The sequence below is a fragment of the Typha angustifolia genome, chromosome 9 (assembly GCF_048772165.1).
Source record: "Typha angustifolia cultivar Huaian chromosome 9, ASM4877216v1, whole genome shotgun sequence".
NCBI classification, from domain to species: Eukaryota; Viridiplantae; Streptophyta; class Magnoliopsida; order Poales; family Typhaceae; genus Typha; species Typha angustifolia.
In genome coordinates, this window is record NC_133247.1 from 3317627 (window position 1) to 3341208 (window position 23582).

Consider the following 23582-nt stretch of genomic DNA (forward strand, 5'->3'; position numbering starts at 1 on the left):
TTAACAAGAATCTATATCAGAAATGCATGCGGAGCAACAAAAACGCAAATAGGCAGATAGACATCACTGTGTATAGATGCAAGTCGAGCCAAACACTCAAAACACAAAAGTGTCCTTCTATAGTCTGATTGATTTTACTCGTGAAATGCAGAAACAGCATAGACTTGTAGTTCTTCACTTACCTGGGTTCAGTATATTCTAGTGATATGAAAAATATAATCAGCAATATGATTCATGCCTGCATACTAGATTGTAAGTTACTAAATTCTGAAGTACAATAGCATGGAATTATCTGCCAAGGACTTACTGCATGTGTCCTGATGTGATTTTTTTCCAGCAGCAATAACAGGAATACTTATTTCAAATTTGAAAGCAAAAGACATGCCTTCAAACGAATCAGAATGTTTGGCATACTGAGAACAACAATGAAATAACAAAAAGGCCAAATCATTACAAGATTAAGAAAAGCAACAGCACTAGAGGAGCTTTAAAGAATACTGATGATTCAATTAAAAATTTTATAAAGTAATAATCAGGACAATAAAGTGATGATTCCTGACCACATTTATTAGCATCAAAATTTCTAAACAAAAGACCATATAAATGAATGGTAATTTGTAAGTATTGGGGGTAAAAAGTCATGCTTTAATACTTTATGCTTTTGGAAATACAGAAACTATGATGAGTGACATAAGTATGGCATTTTCAGAAGAAAAACCAACCTCAGTGTGGTGCATATTTTGTACCCAGGAGTAAGAGGCTGAAGACATCAGAATGGATTTAAAATCAGCAGAACACTGTATAATCTGGCTTATTAGCTTTTAGTTCACCTGAGGTCCTTGATATTACCCTACTAAAGAAGAGAGACCGTTCAAATGTGCAATAACTTTCTCCCGTGCAGTAATAAGGCTGTCTGGCTATCTGCAAGGAATTGTCATTCTGTCCCTACAAATGCAAGAAATTAGGATAAATTATTCATCTATAAAATAATTCCTGCATTAATGAAAGTATTAAGAGTTCTCCTGAGGTTTAGGCTGCATTAATCCTGCAAAACAAATCGATTCTTCAGGAAACCAACTTAAGGAAAAAAAGAATTGTAGATCATAAAAAAAATCCACAATAACCTGCAAATAATTATGACATACATAAAACATCAGACTTCTATAATTATGTAGGATAAATCAGCAAAAAACTGCCAATTCAAGTAGAATATAGAGAAACAGGTCCAACGAAGTACATACTATTTCATCTATAAGCAAATAATTCAAAACATAAATAGATAATTGGATTCCAAAAGAAATACTCACATCTCACTGGCTAATTACAAAAATAATACTTACTGCCGTCAAGCACAATATTTCCATACATTCACATCCAAACAAAGGAATAAATTAAACTCAATTTCATTGAGCAACATAACAGTTATATAATCGAATGAAAGATAACACCAAAATGATCTTAGAGAAGATATAGTTGCAAGATAAATCAATGTACTATTGCAGAAGTAAATATCTACTACCAAGTCAAAGTAAAAAAAATAAAAATATTACTACGTCAAAGGCACTAGGCCTAGGACAATTCAGAATGCTAATTGAGTAGTGCATAATTCTCTAGATATTGAACCAGAGGTCTGTTGAAGTATCCCATCAAAGTTAAATGATACAGGAAACTATTTCCAAGTAACTGATACTACAAAGGAGCTTCAATATTGTCTCTAAGTATTCATAACATATCCAATTCCCTTCCAAATCCTACAATAAGGAAGTTCTTATTTCCACCTAGTGAAAGAAAAGAAGGGAAGTAGAGGAAGAAAAGAAGATCAAACTAATTATCCCTAACTCATGTCCATGCCATCTCCAATTTGGCTCCAGATTGGAGAGACCACACAGAAAGACCGCTCAAAAGGAGAAGGATGCAGCTGGGCATCTCGCTTGCGCTTAAAAGAATAGCCTTCTGAATTCTCGACCTCAAGCTTCCTCCGCACTCCTCTCACCATCTGCTCCTCTATCGATGAAAGAGGAAAAATCTGCCCACTCACTCTGCAGAGAGAGTTACGGTTATCATACAAAATCCTCTGGTTACAGTTCTTATCGCAGATATGTGTCAGACCAGTTAGTTTGCAATGGTACATGTTTCCAAATATGTGTTCATTCTGGCACCTCTTGTCACACTTGTGACTAGGGTTTGTCCCTTCCGTGTTAAGAATACTGGACAAAAAAATCACATTGCTTGGCTCAGCAATCATAGATTTGCCAAATACCTCCATCGGACAGTTGACTGAGATTTTGATGTTTGTTTCACTTTCTACTGAATGCTCTGCAACCCACAAAAATCAGAAGAATTTTCTTTAGAATAAATTTGAGCCAAGAAGTGAAGATTAGTTCCCAATTAGTCTCTTCTTTGTGACATGCAGCAGTTGATAGAATATGCTTGACACAGAATGGCGGCAATACTAAAATGAAAGAGGAAATACACTAGATGGTAATGAAAAGAAATTAAGAAATTACAGCAAAAATCTGAAAAGCAGAGGGGACAACTAAGAAGATAGAATATTGATCATGAATTAGCAGAGAATGATTATTATGAGTTCTTTCATGGAGAGAGCAATTCCAATCAGAAACGTAGACACAGTACACGTGAACAAAGTTACATACCCAAGGAACCAAAATTGCAACCTTTTGTTCCTATATTTTAAAATTTCCACATAGTCAATCAAGAACAAGGAAGCTGACCATGAGCGAAAGTTGCAGTACAAACCAAGTGGAAGTTCCTCAATCAATATACGCCTCTAAATTCATTGATTGGAGACCCCTATGCTTGTGCATTTAGAAACTCACAAGGCTAAAGGCAACAAGACAAAATGAGGTTTCTCTAGAATCAAGTCTAAGTTTCAACGATATGGTGACTAGGGAAAAATACAACATGGAAACCAACTAGCTGGTTAGATTGGAGCGAAAATAAGAATCTTGGAACAAATTTAAAACTAAAACTACACAGAAAAATCCAAATTTAGGAAATATAAAGCAATGGTAAACGATCCAATCATTCTAGACCTACTTTGAGGTTCGTCACTTGAGGTACTTCAAAGATCACAAGAAGACACAACAAAATTAGAGAAGTCAGAGCTATACCAAACTAAGGATCAAGTCGGTAAACAAATCCACCTACTTGAAAAAATAACAAACAAAATAAATAACCATCATATACAAACATAATCCTAACCACCAAAATATCTAACCCAAAACCCTAATTTCTTGGGTAGACGGTAAGAGAGTGAGCCAGACTTACAAGAGTTGAGGGGACCTCAAAATCGGAAAGCGATCCAACTCGAAAGCAACCAAGAAGAAGAAGAAGGAGAAACGAGAATCCTCGCCCAAATCGCCCTCTTTCCCCTATCCCTTCCCACGCGAGACTCGGACTTCCTTCGACCTCGTAAGAGTCGCACAACACAACGCTCCCGAAGGCGACGATGGAGACAGGTATTTATCGACGTCGTCGTCCAAATGAAATGCGACTGAAATGTAAATGCCTCGGACTTGCCTGGCAAGTTCTCGGCTCGGCTCGGCTCGGCTTCGACGGCTTTATGCAAGGTCGGAAGTTCTCATATAGATCCCTATATTTAAACATCCTGCCTGTCCTTTTATGGTCATATACTATAAATGAGGGGTTCTATTGGCAAATAGTTAAAATGCAGATTTAGGGTGTTAGATGTAAAAATTGTCATATTAGACTAATACATAGCCCCCTAGGCTTTTTTTATTTATTTTCTTACGACTCTTTTAATCCCTCATCTATTATATTTTCTTTCGTCTAAAATAAGAATAAAGTAATTTATAGTGTGTAAATGAATCGGGTGATAACAGTGTAATATTTTTTAGCAAAAAATTAATTAAATAACTATCATGATGGATATTTTAAAATATTTACTTAATCAAAAGACTCAATGTAAGTAAATAGAAAATAATATATATATATATATATATATTATACTATATGATAAGGTCTAAATTTATTTTATCTATCTATAGTTTTATTTATATCAAATTGATACAATTATTTTTATTATTATTATTATTATATTTGATTAAGTTATATGTCGAATTCGAGGATACACGTTAGTTAGTTAGAGACAAAATTATAAATATTTGAATAAATTTTTTAATACATCTAAAATAATAATAATAATAATTAAAATTTAGATAATAAGGAAAGCAGATAGAAGAGCTTACCTAAGGGAAGGGCTTCGTCAATTCCGTTTAGCCCAGCGCCGGCGAATATGGCTCAGAGGCTAAGCCACGCGTTGAGACGCGAATGTTGTGGGTTTTAGGAAGGCCGGGAGCAATCACGTGATGGATTAAATAAGAACGTGGGGGTCTGTACGCGTTCTTACTCGGCATCTCCACCTATCCTTAGTCAACACCTCGAGCAATATTCAATAATCTAATGTTTCCTATTCCATTTCTTTTTCCTTTTTTGGAGTTACATATCTAATGCACGTTTCCTTTCCTTTTGAGGAAGGTATATATATATATATATATATATATATATAGCTGCTATTTTAGAATAAGTATATTCTAGAGTAAGAGTAAGAGTAAGAGTAAAAGTAACAGTAAGAAATTTATAAAGTAAAATTGAGCTAAGGGGAAAGAAAGGAGTAACAAACCAACAATAATAAAGTTGGTACGATATCTTTTTCAATATAAGTTTATAGTATTAAATTTAATTTTAAATAATTATTGTGAAAGAAATTGTATGACGATTAGTGACTTGATGGTGACTCCGTAGGATAACATGTAGTTCGGAATAATAATTAGGTGATGCATATGACTTGAAGTTTAGATTAGATGGCTTAGTATATTGGCTAAAGTTTGATAGAATCTCATAATTTTATATCTAAAAAAGATTGATTATTTATTTAGTTCATATTTAGTCTTTATGCTCTTAAATAATTAAGAAAATTATATATATATATATGGCCTTCACATCGGGACGTTGTATATGGCATGCTGCTCGCATGAGTGCATGCATGAGTCTGCGCATTTGCGTGGGTATAAAAATATTGCTTAGTCAAAGGTTTTGACATTGCCTGGGCTTTGGAGTTTTTTTTACCAATATAGCTGCATACAAAAGATTGTATATTAGTGCACATTCGATAATTTTAACCGTTTAATATTTACGATGGATGCATTAGCGTGTATCAAACATATTCACGAACTGGATCAAACATATGCACGAACTGGGACAAATTGAAACCGCCCTTGTGAGGTGCTTATGTAAGTTTCAAATAATATGTTTCTGAGAAATGCCAAATAGTTTAGCAGAGCTTTGCTAGGAGCAACCAAATATGAGAGCCCCTCTCGTATGACATAAGCAAAGTCCTGAAAAAGGCCTCATAATTATGGATACATTTTCTGTAGCTCCAACCGAGGAAAACAATGTGCTTGTCCGAGATTAGCCATATAAAAGCGTTAGCATCTTGGTCCAAAGACCAAAGTGCTAGATTGTCCTTATCCACAGGCGCGTTAATAGGGGCTACTTCATATAGCTCCCCTAGAGGCTGAAGAAGATAACAATCGCGCAGATGACATGCGATGTTCCATGTAATCTTAAAACATGAGAAGTTCTGAAGAGATACGGTAGCATACTGATGAAAACATCGCCCAGGCATGTATCCTTTTTGAAGGAATATTATTGAGAATAATAACTTAGGGCACTGCGTATTAAATTACAGATCCAACGAAATTTTGTATCGCAGCATCACAAAATCCACAAAGGGAAATAGTCTTACTATTAACAACTACGTGAGATCTAATAAAATTCATCAGTTGGATGTACAGAAAAAATTGATACAAAGATCTCTCGGGAATAGAATCCACAAAAACCATTACCCTGTTTGCCTACCCTTAGCCTTATTAAATACATGGAGGTATGAAATCACCATATGGGAAAAACAGAAAACCTTGTACAAAGCGCTTGCTAAAACCACTGAACCCAACACATTCTCACACAAACTAACAGGTACTCATCACTCACTAGACCCAACAAAAAAGATCATATAAAAAAAAAGCATAAGACAAGAACAATAAAGCTTACACACATTGATAAAACCTCGACGAAATTAGGCCTGCAACAATGACCCCAAAGAATTAAATACCTTCCTGGTGAAAATCCAATTAGAGACTCTGCTGGATCATAACAAACTTGTCTTTGCTCCGCCAGCCCTTGCATAACCAGTCCTCGCCATGCATCCTCTTAGCAATGAGATACTTGTGGGGATTCGGCATCTTCTGATTTAAATTAGTTGCGTAAATCCAAATTGTATTGCTTAAGATCTCATAGCAGCCCAGCAAGCATGGCACCAGGATCAGTATATCCAGCAGGTTTGGCTGGTGATTGTGGCTGTACTGGAGGGCCAGAAATGGGTGCAGTAGTCATGGGTATCTGGATCAAATGTTCCTTGATGAACTCTTTCAACCTATCACATAAGAATATTTTTGACCTTGCATGAAAGTATGTACGAAGAAGACATACCATACTCATTGCCAAAAAAGGAAAAAAAGAAGACATACTCAAATGTCAAAGACGGATCTCCCGTTGCAAGTGTTATCCGGAGCTGAGTTCTGTCTGATGGATCCGTTTCAACTCTAATCTATAATGATAGCAGAAAAATTTTATTACAGAGAGCACAATAAGATGTAATATAAACCATGTAACAGATAAGTCAACAAGTTCAAGTCAGAACAAAGCTTTCTTAAGCTCTTAATTTGTGAATTCCAGAGGAGAGATTGAACTAGGTTGAGCGGTGAGGTTATATGATAAAACTTGAAACAGAAAAGCAACATGCCAATCCTTCAGATGTAGTCTGAATTAAATAGTTAATAATACCTAGAGAACCATAGTATATTAATGTAATCCGACATAAATGTACAATAACTAATGAGGTAATGAACCCCAGTTCCTGCATGATCTCAATACTATAAAAGAAATACAATTCCCAGATCCCACTATTCCAGTATGTACAAAAGGTAAACAGGAAACCTTTGTTCTTACCAAACAAAGCATAGCGCGAGTACTCTCTGAATAGAAGGTAGAGCTTGCAACCAGATTGTTTGGATTTGTATCCTGGTAAAAGGCAATGAGATAAATAGTTTTGAAAGGACAGAAATACTTAAAAGTTATAATAACTTACAAGTCCAGGAGTAACTGCCAAATGAAGGCTACTGAATAAGTTCGCCATTTCAGGAAGAGACATTGGTTTTACACCTCTAACCTGCTCGCGTAGTCATGAATATCCATCAAGAAGAATACAAGACGGGGTAAAATCAGTCCCAAAAGATTCACTAATGCAATGAGACAGAGGAAATAATCCATGAAGTCAAGTGCAACCAGCTAGAAAGTTCTTCCTTTCTAGGTTCATGCAGCATCCTCTCTAACATATTGACAAGATTATGAACAAAGGTTTGATGTCATATCAGCATTAGATAAGTTACAACTTATAAGACTGACAAGTGGTGCCCTCCTATTGATCAATGGCTAGTATATCAGAAAGCATGCGGAGATTTAGAGAGAAATCAACCCTAAATTATAGCTAAGAATGACATCCAACAGTTTCACTGTAGCTTTATGTACGAAAATATAATATCAATGTCTACATCAGATTCCAGAAAAAATGGCTCATAAAATGTATATTGGATTATTATCATCACTTCTCTTGTCGTAATTCTTATACATCCTAACCATTTAGTAAACTGTCATGTGAGAGGAGTTGTTCGTCCATTTATGCAGTCAACAAATGTATCTTCAACATTGTTCGTTAAAGTTGTTGCTTTAAACATGAAGGTGAAGATCAAGATATGAAGCAATATCCTGACTAAACGGCACAGCAATCAAAATATATGCAGATAAAGATGATGAAGTGTCAACTTTTCATTTGGACTCAACTCACACAACGACCGGCTATTTGACATTATTTCTTATATATCCAGATCAAAGAGAGCTAATATTATATTAGTAGGCTAGAGAAAATTAAGGCAAAAAAGATAAAAAGTACATAAATTATCAAAGCCCACACCGGTTCACATTTAAAAATACCCACAAGGCTTCAAAAGTAGTCAATAATATTATGGTCAAATTCAATCAAGATAATCTTTCGCTAGTTTGAGACGGGAAAACTTTAATTCTACTTGGTATTCATGTCATGAATCTCATTTTTAGCATTATGCCCTAATTTGACCTTTAGTTCTACTGCTAAGAATGATCAAAGCTTCTCATCAACTATTTTCCAATCTTCTAAACAATGCAATTGCTTTCATTATCTTTTTCTTCTGAGAGTATAAACTGGCCATGTTCCTATGTTCCTCATACCACATATATTCAAGGTACTTTTAAGGTTCTGATGGTAGTTTCACATCTATCGCCGATTAAACATCAGTATGATCTTCATAGTTTAATAAGAACACAAGGAGTCATTAGAAGCATTTTCTTTTTGCTTAAGCACTTATAGTTCATAGCTCATATCCTATCAGTTACTCAATCCTCTAGTACTTCCCTTCTATGAAATGAACTTGTAACTAAAAGCTTACCACTTCTTGAAGCTTCAGAGGTGGTCCAGACAACGATTTCCACTGAGGGAAAAACTCCTCGGCAGATACTGATATGGGCTGCAAAAACTTATTCAAAACAGATGGGAGCCGCAACTTAACATTAACCTGAAAAAGTAACACAAGTTATATTCTTGAATCGGCATTCAGGAAAAAAGGATTCAATTTCTCAGTTTTCAAATAAAGGAGGAATATGAAGGTTAAAATTATGACCATTGCAGTCCCAAATTTGTAAGAGAAGTCAAGAACAGCAACATCTCTACTTGCTCGAAGATTCACAACCTCAAGTGGGCATTGGACCTACAGCATGTACCACAAAAAGCAGCAACACATGAAATACCACTAAAACCACAATGACATAGAAGTTATGAACTATGCTTTTCCTGACCTGTGCCCTTGGAGGAATGATATCAGGTAGCAATGAGAGTTCCACCTTTAGATGGGCAGGAGGCAAAAGAAGAGCTCGCACTGACACAAGAGGTGAAGTATTTTTGTTTCCCAAGAAAAGCACAATGCGCCCATGATGGGCTCTCCATTCTGCTTTTAGGCCAATCTGAAAACAAGGAGAGCAAAATCAAATCACAACAAAGATCTAAAGGTAAAGCTGTTATTGCTAATTATTCAGAAATACCAAGTTATAGGATAACAACCTGAACGTGTGGGTCCTCATATAGTACTCCACTATCTTTCAAGCACAGCACATGAAACCTTTCGGCAATATTGACAGTTGGCTGCAGATATTGGAGAGAAGTTACTTGACCGCGTGTACAAAACATAACAGGAAGAACATAATGACAAATCAAGTGATTTGAGAGGGGAAAAATTTTCAAAGTAACAAGTATCACTAATGGAGCAACTCCAAAATGGCAAAATCGTTGTATGCTCAAAGAAAGAGCAAGGCAAGAAACATGGTTGGAAAATATGGAGAGAAGAGAAGTATACTGGAGTGAAGACCAATATAGTACCTGAACTGAATTTGACTGATCGTCAAGAGTAGCTAGTGCTAAGGGACCTACTGAATTTGGAGTTGCTTCCAATCCAGAGATCAGATTATCTGCTGGTGAAACAGCAGCAGCTGGAGGACCCTCTATGGCAAGCGGACCCAAAAGATCCCCAAGGAGGTCTGCTGATGGAGTAGGCACTGCTTCAGCTTTGTTTACAGCCCCATTCTCTTGGACAATTCCTTGATCTCCGGAATTAGTTTCCTGCATATCGCCATCCTTTAGTGAGTCCTACCCATGGAAACTTTACTATTTCCTGCATGATTTTGAAGGAAAGGGAAGTGAAACTCATACTATATTTTGACTTGGAATCTTGACAAGGCCTAGCTGACTAGCTGGTTGGGATCCATTGATGGGATGTTTATCAGTTACAACTAGAGCATTGGATGTCTGTTGTTGACTTCGTAGTTTTATGGCACTTTGTTCTGCTGTATCAACTTCAGCATCTTCAGCCTTCTTCAGCAAAGCAGACTAGCATTGACAAAGGTAAACACAGAAAAGTTAAAGCATCAAATTTAAAACCTATCCTTCCAGATAGCTTTCTCAACTTCTACTAAGAATGTTATTTCACTGTCCAATAAAAGAATCAAATTTACCTGACGTTCTGGAAATTTTGGCATTTCAGCCAATATATCCATCAAAGTAGCACCTTTCTTACTCAGTGCAGAATATTCAACTGCTCTTTGTTGTATTTCAACATCAATATAACTCTCATATCTGCATGCAACACAAGGTAATATCTTCATGTGTGAGTTTCGAAGTCTTTAAAGTAATAAAAAGAATAAAATATTTAGTATAGTAGGCCAAGAATCTAAGGTCAATGTTACTTTCTGAATATTGCCCAAATTTGTTCCTGAAATTCTGGATCAGGGGGATGAGTGTGCATCAATATCTTTGCATATGCTGAGAGAAGAATGGCAACAGTAGTTGTCCTAACACAAAGAATATTGTATTAATCAATGACATAAATGCTGACATAAGACTGTCACTCACCCAAAAATGCAAAATATCCAACTTACGACACTGTAGGAAGCTTCTCATTAATAATAGAGAATAATTCCTTAGGGCTACAGCCAGGTCTTCGGGCCAACAGGTGGCCGAACTCTCCAAGAAGGTACGCACTAACCTGTGTTTCATGAAGTAACAATATACATTCAGTGCAATATTGTCAATTAACAACTAGCTTAACATCATGAGCAACTTATAGATAAATACTAAAATGAAAATCAAGCAAATAGGACTAGAGACTAAGAAGAGTAAAGATTTTTCTGTACTCTTTCATAATAACTCTTTATCAACTTCATAAACATAGAAGCAGCATTTCATGTCCATTTTGCATATTCTTTGTGTTCCTCTTCCAAGAAAACACATAGCAAAGTATGGCAGATCAACTTTTCAAAACATCTGCTTAGCCTTTCTAGGGTCAATTTCAAACTATTGTCTATTAAGCCATGCAAGCTTCCCTTCAGCCATCACATGGTGTTTATTTCTATACTAGGATGATGGTATCCATGGCAAGTGTTGGTTACATTTGTGGCAACTGCGCCAATCTAAAAGAAAAAGATCAGAATAGGTGATAGTAGATTATTCTGACTTGATTTTGGCTAGTATACTTCTTTTCTTCTTTAAGAGAGAGATAAAAGGAAGGATTTCGCCACTGCAATCCTCAGTTTCTGCATAACAATTTACAAAGTGCATAATGCCAAAGGTTGAGCCAAAATAGTGCTTCAAGTTCTCAAAAATACCTCAGGAGAGATTTTTTTAATATATTTCTTAAAACCCAGTTACTGCTTGTTATACAAGATTTAAGATTGACCTGATTCAGTTTAAGCAGGAAATTGAACGGTAGCTAATATAGAAAACATAACTCATCAAAGCATTTAAACCATCTAACAGTCCAAAAAATATGTACTTCATTTTAAAATAATTAGAAATATGCAAAGTAAAGATAACACAAATTTCTTTAGCTTGCGCAAGAGATTTTAGATCTGATTTAAGCATGCTTCAACAAGCAATCTAAAAATCTCCTCTAGTTAGTCAAAACAAATCTCATATAAACCACATAGTTTCAGGGCTTAGTAAAAGCTTCTGGTAAGAGGAAGCATGCCTGCAAAGCATATGAATTTACATCACTTCAATTTCTAAATTTTGATGGTGAAAAGATGATTAAGAAAAAAATCACCTTGACCATTGTCTCATGCAAAGCAGGCTTGTCGAGATAATCTCTTGCCTTTGCTGCTGCATATGGCTGAAGAATGTGTTCAATCTTAGTAAGGACATGATATGATGACTAGATAGCATCACCACAAAAGGAAAAAAACCTTCAATCAAGCATTAATTATGCAAGTACCTGCAGATCTTCATTGTTGGTAACAAACTGAACCACACGATACCAAATGTCATCACTGACAAAATCTCCTGCTTTGTCTATCAATTGAAGAATGACATCAACATACCTATAAAAAATAAATCAGGATCATTAAATAAAAGAGCAAGAATCATTGGCAAATCCATCAGAATTAAATCAATAAAGAAATTTCTCAACAAATCATTGAACTAATATCAAATGTTTCCAAATTAGGGCACCACATGTTCCACATAAATTGTAATGTCTTTCTAAACACAAAAATCATGGATTACTACCAGAGGATTGTGCAAAGAAAGAGAGCAAGAGAGAGAGAAAAACAAGCTAAAAGGAAGAGGGTGTGCATATGTTTACTCAGAGTACATGAATTAAAACCTTATGCCATTAAGCTAGAGCAACAGATGCCTAAATAGTCAGAAACTTGATTCATGTCCTGCAGATCATATTTTTCTTTTCTTCTTGTTATCCTTTTGGGATCATCAATTTGCAGTTTCAGTATATTGAATAGTATGAGGTTGCACTGAACAAAAGCAGGAAAGCTACAACATCCCAAAATACAACATTTACTTGGTTCCAGGTAAAGATTACATAATTACATTGTAGTCAGATGCATAATGCTGACTTATTGAACTAACTTGAAGAAATATCTTCCTTGAAATGAATTTTCTCTTATTGACAAGTAATGTCTTGAATCTTTTGATTTTTTTTTCAGCTTGAATATGAATACCTTAAAATGTATACACGCTAAAGCCATCTCAGTTCCAAGTTAAAATCAGTGTTAACCAGTAACAAACACCTTCCAAAAGTCTAATTTTTGTGTTGAAGAACTTAAAAATAACATGACTGCTCCATCAACCACTTTATTGCCTTTATTTCCCTCATGACGTGTATCACTTGAGTTCCTTTAAAACATCAAATTGAACCAGACAATCTAATAACCCTTAAGCCTGTCACAATATCTTCCTTATAACATAATCAGAAGCTCCCATAGCAGCTGCTATATATGAGCACACTCAGATGTTGTCACATTGGGATGGTTGTCTACGCTCTACATTATCCATATTGTTTACATCAGTCACAATGGTTGCTATTCTGTAACTAATCAAAGCTTATGCAATATATCAGCAACCTATCTTCCATGACATATATGTGTTGGTTGTTTGATGTTTCAACCAAACAAAACAGTTCCAGGCAAGACTCATCAAAATTAAGTCAAAGTTCATCAAGGCTGAAACCAGCAAGATTCTGGTTTTGACCTTCATTCAGGTATTGCTATCGTCCAAAATCAATCCATTGCAGCCATACCTTGCATTTTTTTTCCTGGAACCAAAATCGAAACCAACTAAAATGGAAGCAGGAGCTAAGCAGATCATCATAAAATGCAATGGTGTTAATAGAATCTCAAAGATAGTTAATTCAGATCTCAATTTAAAGTTTTATACCAAGTCCTCACTTCTTACTGTTTTGAGAAGAAACAAATATACATCTATCAAGAATATCGAAAAAGTGAAATAAAGTTCTAGAACTCATAGAAGATTCTTACCATGAAAGATCTGGAGCAAACTTCTCTGCTAGAATTGCAGCCTTCAGTGACAACTCTTCACGCATAGCAAACTCTGCTGTGCTCAGGTACTGAAAAAAAGTAAAAGCATACTTCATGACTACGAAAGCAAATTCATTCACCTATTATATTTAAGTAAACTATGAAATAAAAACCCTTGTAATTTTACCTGGAGTAACTCGTCAACTATATCCTTCGCATTTGTGACATCACACATACCATAAAGCAGATCAAGAGCACGCCTTCTAATACTGCAAGATAATAGCCACATGGACAGAATATCAGTCAGGAGAACAGTTAATTAGGAACGTAGGATTCTTCGAGTTCTGGAAATATGGCCGTCAAAATAATCGAGTCGGCCCGAATGCACAAGGCTTCTGCCTACGTAGGGGTCTTAACAGGGGAGATGTACTCTGTTGCGAATGTTGCTTGGCCATTGTGCATACCGGCCGGTAACCAGCATGAAAAATGCCTATTGATAACACATATAAGAGAGAATGGTCACCTATCTCTGGCATGTGAAGGAAAGCCCTCCTCCCTAGTCTTTCAATGTCCTAATCTCCTAGATGCGTCCTTCCCAGAGTAAGAGGAAAGAGGATCAGAGTACTCCAATCTTCCACAACCATGAGGAGGAGAAGGGGTAGGGTTTCACAAGAAACGGATAATCTATATAGCTTCAATTTAATGGAGGAGCAGGGGTTTTGAAGCCCTATCCCTTCACCTTCTCCCCACAAAACAACTGGTGGCCACGGGAGGACTCCAATCCTTCCCTTCTTCCCTTCCTATCCGTAGCAGTATCAGCAACTGCTGAAGACAACCCCACCCCCCCTCTTCTCTCTCTTTCTATGTCTACTCTCTTCTCCAACAACCAATAGCACTGACTCTGTGTCGAGCAGCACTATGCATGCAAGTCAAAACATCAAGGCATATGAACCATTGGCACCCTCATAACTCAGAGGAGACCATTTCCAAGACTTCCATGACGTCTTTGAAGAAGAGAAATCATGTTTAAAAAGCAAAACCTTTCTATAAGAAAGAAGCAAGAAAATGACCCCTTAAATAGTTTGACTGTCTGCAAAGTGGCATCCTCATAATTCTTTAAGTTTGTAAAGAAGAAAAAACATGTTTAAGGAGTTAGTTTCCAAGACTTAAGCTCATGACCTGTTGAATGCAAAGGGCAAGTTTGACCATCCCACTAATTGAGGATACCCTTTTCAAGACTAAAGCCCATGCCCTCTTGAATGCAAAGGGCAAGTTTGACCATCCCACCAAGTGGCATCCTCATAATGCTTTAAGTTCTTGAAGAAGAAAAATCATATTTAAGAACCAAAAATCTTTCTATAGGAAATGAGCAATAAAATAGAAGTTCCTGTCCCCCTCAGGTTTTACACAAATAGAAGCAAAGGAAAAAGAAAAAGAAAAAAGAATGTCTCCCCAAAAAAAATGTCTATGCTGGTTTCTGGCTTTCCAAATATCCTTAAACCCCAAATAATTATTTCATAGGTAAAAAGACACAAGAAATGTTCTTTCTTCTAGGAATGCTTGTTGAAAATGTTCAAAGCAAGTGGGCAAATATAAATGGGAAAAATAAGAGGTTTCTACAAGTGGGATCAAGAAGAACACAAGAAATGTTCTTTCTTCTATGTATGCTTGTTGAAAATGCTCAAAGTAAGTGGACAAATATTAATGGGAAAAATAAGAGGTTTCTACAAGTGGGATCAATAAGCTAAGAAATTTTCGATTTGTTTATTACTTATTTTTAATTCTGTAATACAAATCTGCAACAAAAAAAACATAGGCATATTATCTACTTATTTTCAATTCTCTCGTCCATATTCCGAAGCCAAAATATGTAGGCAACAGGAAATATGAACATGTTCAAACTGTACCTAGGTCCTCATTGGATTATTTACTTTCTTAAGAGCCCTTTTCATCCTTACCGTGTGATCCACTCAACAAAGTAGTCTTTCTTGATGGCATCATCTATCAAGTAACTCTTTCTAGTTTCTATTTTGTATCAACTTAAAGCCAGTAAATACAAGCTATTAAGCTGCTATACTGAATTATAGTAATGCATTACAAATATACTTCAACTTTGTTGAATTTACACAAGATTATCTTTGAGACATGTTCTCAAGTGCAGTAAATAGGATCAAGAAATCACGATTTTTTAGATAGCATGCAGGGAATCAGAATCTTGAAGGGTATCTAAGGAGCAATTACATAAGAAGCTGGTAGCCTGGTACAGGAGTGAGATTCAAATAGATTTCAATGTGCATATACATAGTAAGCTGGTTCCAAGCGATATTTTACTTACATTTCAAAGAGGATTTATACATATCAGCAAGATTTTAGGCAGATTTGACAACATAGATAGGAGAATCCTGCTTCTATATACAGGACATATTTTCCTCATAAATAGAAGTGCTAGAAAATAAATTGACTTTCTAGGATGTAAGTCCATTAGCTCACACAGACAACTGAATTCTCGTCAAAGAAAAAGTATGAATGCCAATAGCTAAAAGCCTTAAACATCTAATGAAACACAGTTTACATGACTCTAGTACTTGAGCAAATAAATACACATTGATACCAAGTTTTCTAATGAAAGCAACTGTTAGGAGCTATAACCTACCTGATATCTGGATCTTTTAAAGAAGTAATAATTTGAGCTTGATGTCTTTTAATTATATCCTGCACATCTGTGACCAACAGCATCCTGGTCATGTTCTCCTGTGATAATTTAGAGATTTGTCAACATTAGACTAAAGTTCAATATATGTCCTGTTAATGAACTAAAAGTTTCCACTTGTATAGGACAAAACCACAATAAGTAAATTCAATATTTCATCTGAAAACAGGAAATCTAACCAGGCCAAGATACCGAATATTTGGTTCTCGGACTGCAATAAACTTCCCAAGCAAAGCTACACATTGTGACATCATCTCCTTTTCTGCATCAAGATGCATAACCTGTAATAAAGCCAAGAGGAAAACATACATAAATGCCAATGTATGTGGCAAATTTGCACCTGCATGTGGGCATTTAATTCAAAAAAAGTGAAAAAAGAATGGGAAAAGTTTGAAAAGATACCTAATAGATCAACACTAGATATATATAAGAGAGAGAGAAGCTTTCTACATCCAATATAATAGTGACAAAATGGTTTGAAGGACAAATTCCAGTTGTATGTTCTCAACTGTCATATAATTATTAAGGCATCAAAGGATTTGCTTTAACATAACCAGATCAATGGTGGCAAACTGGCGATGTTGCACACATTTGAATAATGGATACGTTGCTTGCTTAATACAAGTCCTTTTCCATTATAATTAAGATTTAAGAACATCTAGCCCTCTTTAGAAATGTAATGTATCACTGTGATCTAAATTTAAATTGTAAAGTGCGCTCTCATAACCATCATCTTCGACAAATCAAACATTATTCTCATTTATGTAATTGTATAATGTAAGGTTTATAATATTCTATACGACCTTTCATAAGAATTATGTCATTTTCTTTTGTTGCTTATGATGTTTTGTATGCACACATGCAGCTTTTTTAAAATTAAAATGTGAAGATCTACAGATATCTTATTGTTCTTCTTTTTCTTCTCTTCTTCTTTAATTTCTTGGTCAATGAATTTCATTTCATTTTAATTTAATGCTTCAAAGAGGTTTCCTTCCATTTTCATTGCACTTCCATGTTTATAGCTTATCAGAGAGAGAATTCATGTTCCTAAGTTCTTAAAGGCTAGCACTATCTTATAATATATTGAGGTATGGACTTGCTCCAACATTATTAAATATAAGAAGTTATAGTTTTGGTCCTTATCAAGATTTTGAAACTTGGTATCAGGATGCAAATAGGAAAAATAATACGTATCGGCCATATTGGTTGTATTGGTCATATCAGTCACCCATATCGGATCAAGCCATTTTTTAATTATGTAAAATTTTAAATATTATTTAAAAATGTAGGAAATTTTTTAAAAATCAGAAAAAATACTAGACAAATAAAAAGATAAAAATAGGTGACATATGAATCCTAAAAAGTAAAGAAAAAACTCATTCAAAATCATGATAATTTCGAAATAAATTTGACAAATTTCTATACTCGTAAATTATTGCTAGTATAAGTGAAGTGAAAAGAGAGATCTCTCTCTTCACTATTGTTCTAGAGCAATAAGAAAATTAAAGTTAAAAAGTGGGCAAAAAAGAGACGAGATATAAGGAAAAAATATAGAAGATTTTTAAAAAAAAATTTACCCGAGTATATTAGAATAGGGAGTAGCCTGAGGAGCTCATTGGAACAACCGCCGAATGAGCTTGGTTAAGTGTGAAAGGTGGGAGAAGAGTATGTTTGAGAGATAAAGGATAAAAATTAAAATTTTGAAAAGAAGACAGATGGAACAATTAATTACTAATGTCTCTTAAGTTAAATCCATTATAGATTTGACTTGAATTTTAACAAAATTTAGTTTCGGCCGAATGCTAATCCCAAATGGTTTAGAATTGTGATCAAGATCGGATTTGACCAATTTTGGAACCATGGTCTTTACATTTCCATGGTACATGTTTGTTTAATGAAATCATTTGAATTCATTCACTTAATAGAGGATTAAATTCTAGGCTAGAAGTCTGGATAAGACGTAGGATCTAAGGCTTACAAAATAAATAGGTCTAAGAGTAAGCATATGGAATGCAAATCTGAAACTTGAGACACCAAAAAAGTAATGAATTATCAATGATGAACAAGAAATTTTCAAGAGGGAATAATTACGTTACTTTGCGTCTAAGTTTCAAGAAGAAGAAAAGATTGATGAGAATATCATATACAAAATAAGAATATTATAGTTAAAATGAAGTGGCTAGTTTGTTCGTTGTCCATGTGTTCCTTCTGTAAGTATTACAGATAAGCTCTCAAAAGGTAGCACATTCTTAAAGCATAGGCATCACCCTATAAAATGCATTAATGACATTTACAAACATCTGACGTAATAGCCTTAACTATGTAAAATCCTCACAATAAGCTTGAAAATGCCACATATCATACTCACCAGGGCAAGGGCTTCGAAAAGAACAGCATGAGATGCATTGTTTTTGTTAACATTCTTTACAACATCCGTACCCATTAAAATACGTTGCAGAACCTACAGATACAAATAATATTAGGAATCTAAAACTAACTAAGCATATTGGGAATTATCAAATTCCGGAGATCCATACCTCAAATAAAGATCTCCTGGTAGTTGGATCTTCAATAACAGGAAAATACTGGAGAGCTCTCATTGTTTTAACCTGCATCAAGTCAAAGGTCAACTAAGGCATCCTACCAATTTTTGCTTTGAACACTCTATTATCTAAATATACTATAAGCAAAGGATATATGCTAGACCGAAATTTTAGTTTATTATAATCTAAGGAATAAACCATGCAAGAGAAATTACAGGGGAAGAAATATTGAGTCATTAGAGCAAAATACTGATTCTTTTAAGAGAAAGATGGTATTCATGGGAAGAAGATTTTTGCCTTAAGGAGCTATAAGATGCACATGAATTGAGCTAAAAAAAGGCATCCAGTGCACGAGGGCCGAGGCTCCAACCTATGCAAGGTCTGGGAATAGAAAAATATGGAGCCTAACCTCATTTTTTAGGAGGTTGTTTCCAAGACTTGAACAAATGACATCTTAGATATAGGGGCAAGCCTTATCATCACACGAACTAAGTTTAAAAAGATAATACACAATCTAAAATGCATAAATGAAGCAATGACGATTAACCCATTATAATCATCCATGTTAAGAACCATCGGAAATTAGTAGGAAACTACTAAAACAAATATACGTATGTCGAGTATCAACAACCTGAAGCCAAGGAGATGGAATCCCATAATAAGTATAATCTTGTGGGACATCTTGGTTTCTGGCCAACCTCTCCAAAATTTTAACACACTTTGGCAGACAATTCCAATATGCTTCAGAATTCTGTGAGACTAAAGCAACGAAAAGGCTCATCACAGATGTCAATACTCCAAGGTCACGTTCATCTAGAAGTTGTCCCATACGATCAGACCTGATAACAGATATTAGAAACTTTAAATGCATCAAACAAGAAATGTATTTGATAATATGCTTAAGAATAGGTAAACAATGTCATATTTACCATCCATCTATATTCACAACATCCGGGTTCTTCCTATAAAGTCGCAGAAGACAAAGTGCAGCCTTTTTTCTGACTAAAGGTCTACAGCTACTTGAGGTCTGACAAGATACCAGTTGTGCGCATTATCAAAATCCATCACATAATAATAATAATAGAAGACGAAGATCAGAATTTTCTTACAAGAAGCTTTTGGACATCAGGAGCCAGTGATTCAGAAAACTCTTTTCCGCCAATATTTCCTACCTGAAAGAAGACAAAATAAATAGAGGAAATGAAAGCACAATAATAAGAGATATATGAATTATTGGTGTTAAAACCTTTAAAATAAAATTCAGAAAATCCCTTGCTATTTTCTTCAATTCCTGATTCTTCAAAGACATTTTCTTCACCATTTCATTTCAATTTAAGAAAGAAAACCTATAGATCCTTCTTTGCAGGTGACAAACCAAGAGAAAGAGATGATGATCGCAAATTTTACTTGAAAGGTAGAAATGTTTCAGATGTCACGCCTCAAAGGTAAGGACGTCAAATAGGCCCGTAACATCAGAATCAGGACAGGGAAACTCAAGATGTAAATCCAATGTAAAGTCAACCATCAAACAGAATCGGAAGAAAGAGACAAATTTTAAGAGGTGACAACCAAGAATATCATACCATCGTTAAAGCCAAGCACTGGAAGGTTTCATTTCGCCCAATTATGTCATTACGTACAGCATTTATGACCACCCTTAGGAAATCATGGTTCTCATTAAGCAAGGCAGATGTCACTATGTATCCAACCTGCACTATCATTTCACAATATATAAGGAGAAAATGATGACCAAAATAAATTAATATATTAGTCCAATGGAAGCATCAGATAGCCGTATGGCTGAGACAAAAGAATATGTCAAAACAGCGTAAGTATAGAGTCATAAAAACATTGAATCTCTAATAAAACATCTTAGGCCATAAGAGAATTACTGAGCCTGAAAAAGCACCATGTCTAACTTTCTGACAAGGAACAGATTGCAACCTATAGAAAATTCATTAATCCAGATTATATACTATAGTTTACAGCTTTACCATCTCAAGACACTATATAAACGGAAGAAAATACCTGATTTAGAACTTAAAATTTCATAAGATAAAATAATATGGACACATCAAAGTCGAAAGATTTATTCCATGCTTGTACATTTTTAAATAAAATTATGTTTTTCATAAACCATATACTGTACAAAAAGATACAATATATCTCCACCATGCCCATATTGTGTCCTATTTTTTTCAATGTCATGTTCCATTGAACCAACCTAAGTACATAACACATTTAAAATTCGGTTCATGTTACAGAATCTAACAACTAAGTGTGTCTACACCTGTCAAGAATATTTTGCTATAAATGAATCAACAAGAACAAAAAGTTCTTCACGACCTAAAATGACAACAAACATGTTGTAAAGGAAGGTGCCAATCATAGTAAAAGCAAAATGCGACAGATTTAGAAAACAAAGTGTCATTACGAAATACAGAGATGTAGTACTGTAATAAAAGGCTTTATTTACCTGTTTCTCAGGATACTTCGGTGCAGATATCAAAGAGACAGCCTCCATGTGACCAAAATCAACATCATAACCCAGCATGTAAATGTAAAGCATTTTCCACACATATTTCTTTTTCTCATAAACTGTCAAGCCCTGACAGAAAATACATTCTTTTAGTCACTGTTTAGGTTTAAGATTTTGTATGTAAGGTCATGGAAACATGCTGGTCTGTCATCAGAAGAATCTGTAGGAAAAGCAAAATATATCTTTATTCATAGCAAGAAAGCCAAAATACCCTTAACAGTTGAAGTCATATGACCAACAACACATATTGAAAGGTGGATTACGTGGTATTTATAATAAACATTGAGCAAATTTCTAAGTTCATAGCATTTCAAAAGGTTCTAAGAATTCAAAATGTCAAATATAAGCGATGAAAACTTGCTAAATAGCTAAACCCAGCATTATGGGAACAAGCACCAACATTTTCAAATCATGCTCATATTGAAAAATATTCTTTTCTTGAATCATTTATTTCTTCTTTACTTTTGCTATTGCAAATATTTCCAGACATTTGTGCATATGATAACAAAGACTCAAACCGAATACCAACAACATTACTAACTAACGATGGCTATCTCTACATTGAGATTCATAAATCACATGAATATAATATATTACATACACACATGTAACTCCTCTCACCATCCAGATGATGCTGAGGAGGCATCAAACAAGAGGGCAAATGATTCTGACGATTTTGATTCCCCTGATTGCTTAGTTGGAAACTCAAAGAGCTAGAGACTAAAAAGTCAACAACAATGAAATTGAACCAGATTCACGCCAAAATGGAAAAACAATTGACCAAATGTAGGTAAAATAGGCAGCACATGCATCTGCATGAGGTCAGGCATATAATTCTATGGTTCTACGTATGCAGGATAGTTATGCAGGACTAGGCAGGTCTATGTGGCCAGGAAGCAGTTTAATGATAAAATAATGTTTGTCTTCTCAAGCAGCACAAAAACTATCTTGTCTAGTTTCCTCTAGTGAAAGATGCATTCCAACAAGCCTTTTTGTGATCTAAGTAAAGTAGCTGTTCTGTGTTATATTTAGTAGCTAAGTAGCTAAGATCATTCAAGTGGATAAAATCCAATACTGAGTATACTACTAATTTAGCTTCAAAATCTGATCGTATGATTCTTATTTCTTGCAAGCGTATTCGAATACACTTACAATAACATGCCTAAATTTCAGATTCTTATAGGTAGATATCATAATCTAGTCTACTGCTCATAATAACATGTCTAAATTTCAAACTATGAATGAACCAAGTTCGCCTATACGAGAGTTTGATGTCTTTTCTAAGTTTCACTCCTCCACACTCCTGACTCTTGATCTAATGAGTTCTGTAAAATGGTAAATTGAAATTTTTGTTTATCCCAATACATCACTATGACAATATTTCTTTCAAGAAATTGAAAGCATGGTAAAAACAATTATATATTTAATCGCATCAAAATAATCTAAATGAATATTGTTTTCTGGAACGATAATAGCCAATGCAACGAAACAAGAGATCTAGAACCTAAAGAAAAGAAATAATCAAAGTAAAAACTATTATAGCCCAAGCTGACCTTCTCGTTCTTGAATCGGGTACGGATGTGTCCGAGCTCCTTGTCGACCCTGAGGCGTTCCTGCTCCTTGTTCTGGCAATTCCTGACGTCGCTGATGAAGACGGAGAGCCCTCGCATCCCTGAAAGCGCCATTGCCGGCTCCGACGAAATCTTCCGCGGCGGATCCGACCACCCCTGTCCAATTCCAAGTCAATGGATCCAAGAACCCCCTCAGATCCAAGAACTGCCCCAGATCCGGCGGTGATCCCGCGAGATCTACCACCGATCGCCTCTACCGCACCACTTACCGCTCGAAATCAAAGTCGAAACCCTAGAAAATCGAGAAAATACTGGGCGAAGACGAGAGAGAAGACAAAGGGAGGTGACGAACGAGAGCCTAGCTATTCTTCTTTGACGCTGGATCGAAGAAAAGAAAGCCCACGAAGAAGTCTTTCTTTCCTCTTTTTTTCCTATTTTGTGTCCGCTGTGCGACTGTGCCCCGTTTCATATCTCCTCTGTTTAATTTTACAACAACGGATGTTCTCATTTAACACCCTGTACTATTCTTTATTACGGTTTCCACTCAATCTTTTCATTAATTCAAATTATACTCTTGTTTTCATTTTCAAAACAAAAAAAAAAATAGCATGGTTAAAGAGAGTCTATAGTATAATAATTACATGACGAAGGGTGTAAAATAAAAAGTTCCCTAGCTTGGAATTGGGGTGCGAACACTGAAGGTAGACTTA

At 35.3% G+C, this 23582-nt stretch overlaps 2 protein-coding genes across 3 annotated transcripts; both read right to left on the reverse strand.

Annotated features, from left to right (window-relative positions):
* Positions 1-1582: 1582 nt before the first annotated feature.
* Positions 1583-2267, reverse strand: LOC140767506 (uncharacterized). The gene has a single exon (XM_073107437.1). The coding sequence runs from the start codon at positions 2264-2266 to the stop codon at positions 1835-1837; it is 432 nt and encodes a 143-aa protein (XP_072963538.1). The 5' UTR covers position 2267; the 3' UTR covers positions 1583-1834.
* A 3542-nt stretch (positions 2268-5809) lies between these two features.
* Positions 5810-23343, reverse strand: LOC140766736 (AP-2 complex subunit alpha-2-like). 2 transcript variants are annotated; one of them, XM_073106322.1, is made up of 27 exons: positions 22855-23343; positions 21239-21370; positions 20346-20471; positions 19872-19934; positions 19692-19789; positions 19394-19601; positions 18757-18828; positions 18588-18680; positions 16399-16500; positions 16163-16260; positions 13697-13778; positions 13510-13598; positions 11952-12057; positions 11784-11849; positions 10621-10727; positions 10429-10533; positions 10198-10318; positions 9896-10072; positions 9566-9805; positions 9251-9331; positions 8989-9153; positions 8814-8900; positions 8583-8708; positions 7190-7270; positions 7051-7122; positions 6570-6649; positions 5810-6475 (listed from the first exon to the last, which is right to left on the reverse strand). In XM_073106322.1, the coding sequence occupies exons 1-27, from the start codon at positions 22984-22986 to the stop codon at positions 6334-6336; spliced, it is 3051 nt and encodes a 1016-aa protein (XP_072962423.1). In that variant the 5' UTR covers positions 22987-23343; the 3' UTR covers positions 5810-6333. The 2 variants fall into 2 exon arrangements, with proteins under 2 accessions (XP_072962423.1, XP_072962425.1); XM_073106324.1 differs by lacking the exon at positions 22855-23343 and having other exon boundaries at positions 20346-20476; positions 21239-21372.
* Positions 23344-23582: the final 239 nt, after the last annotated feature.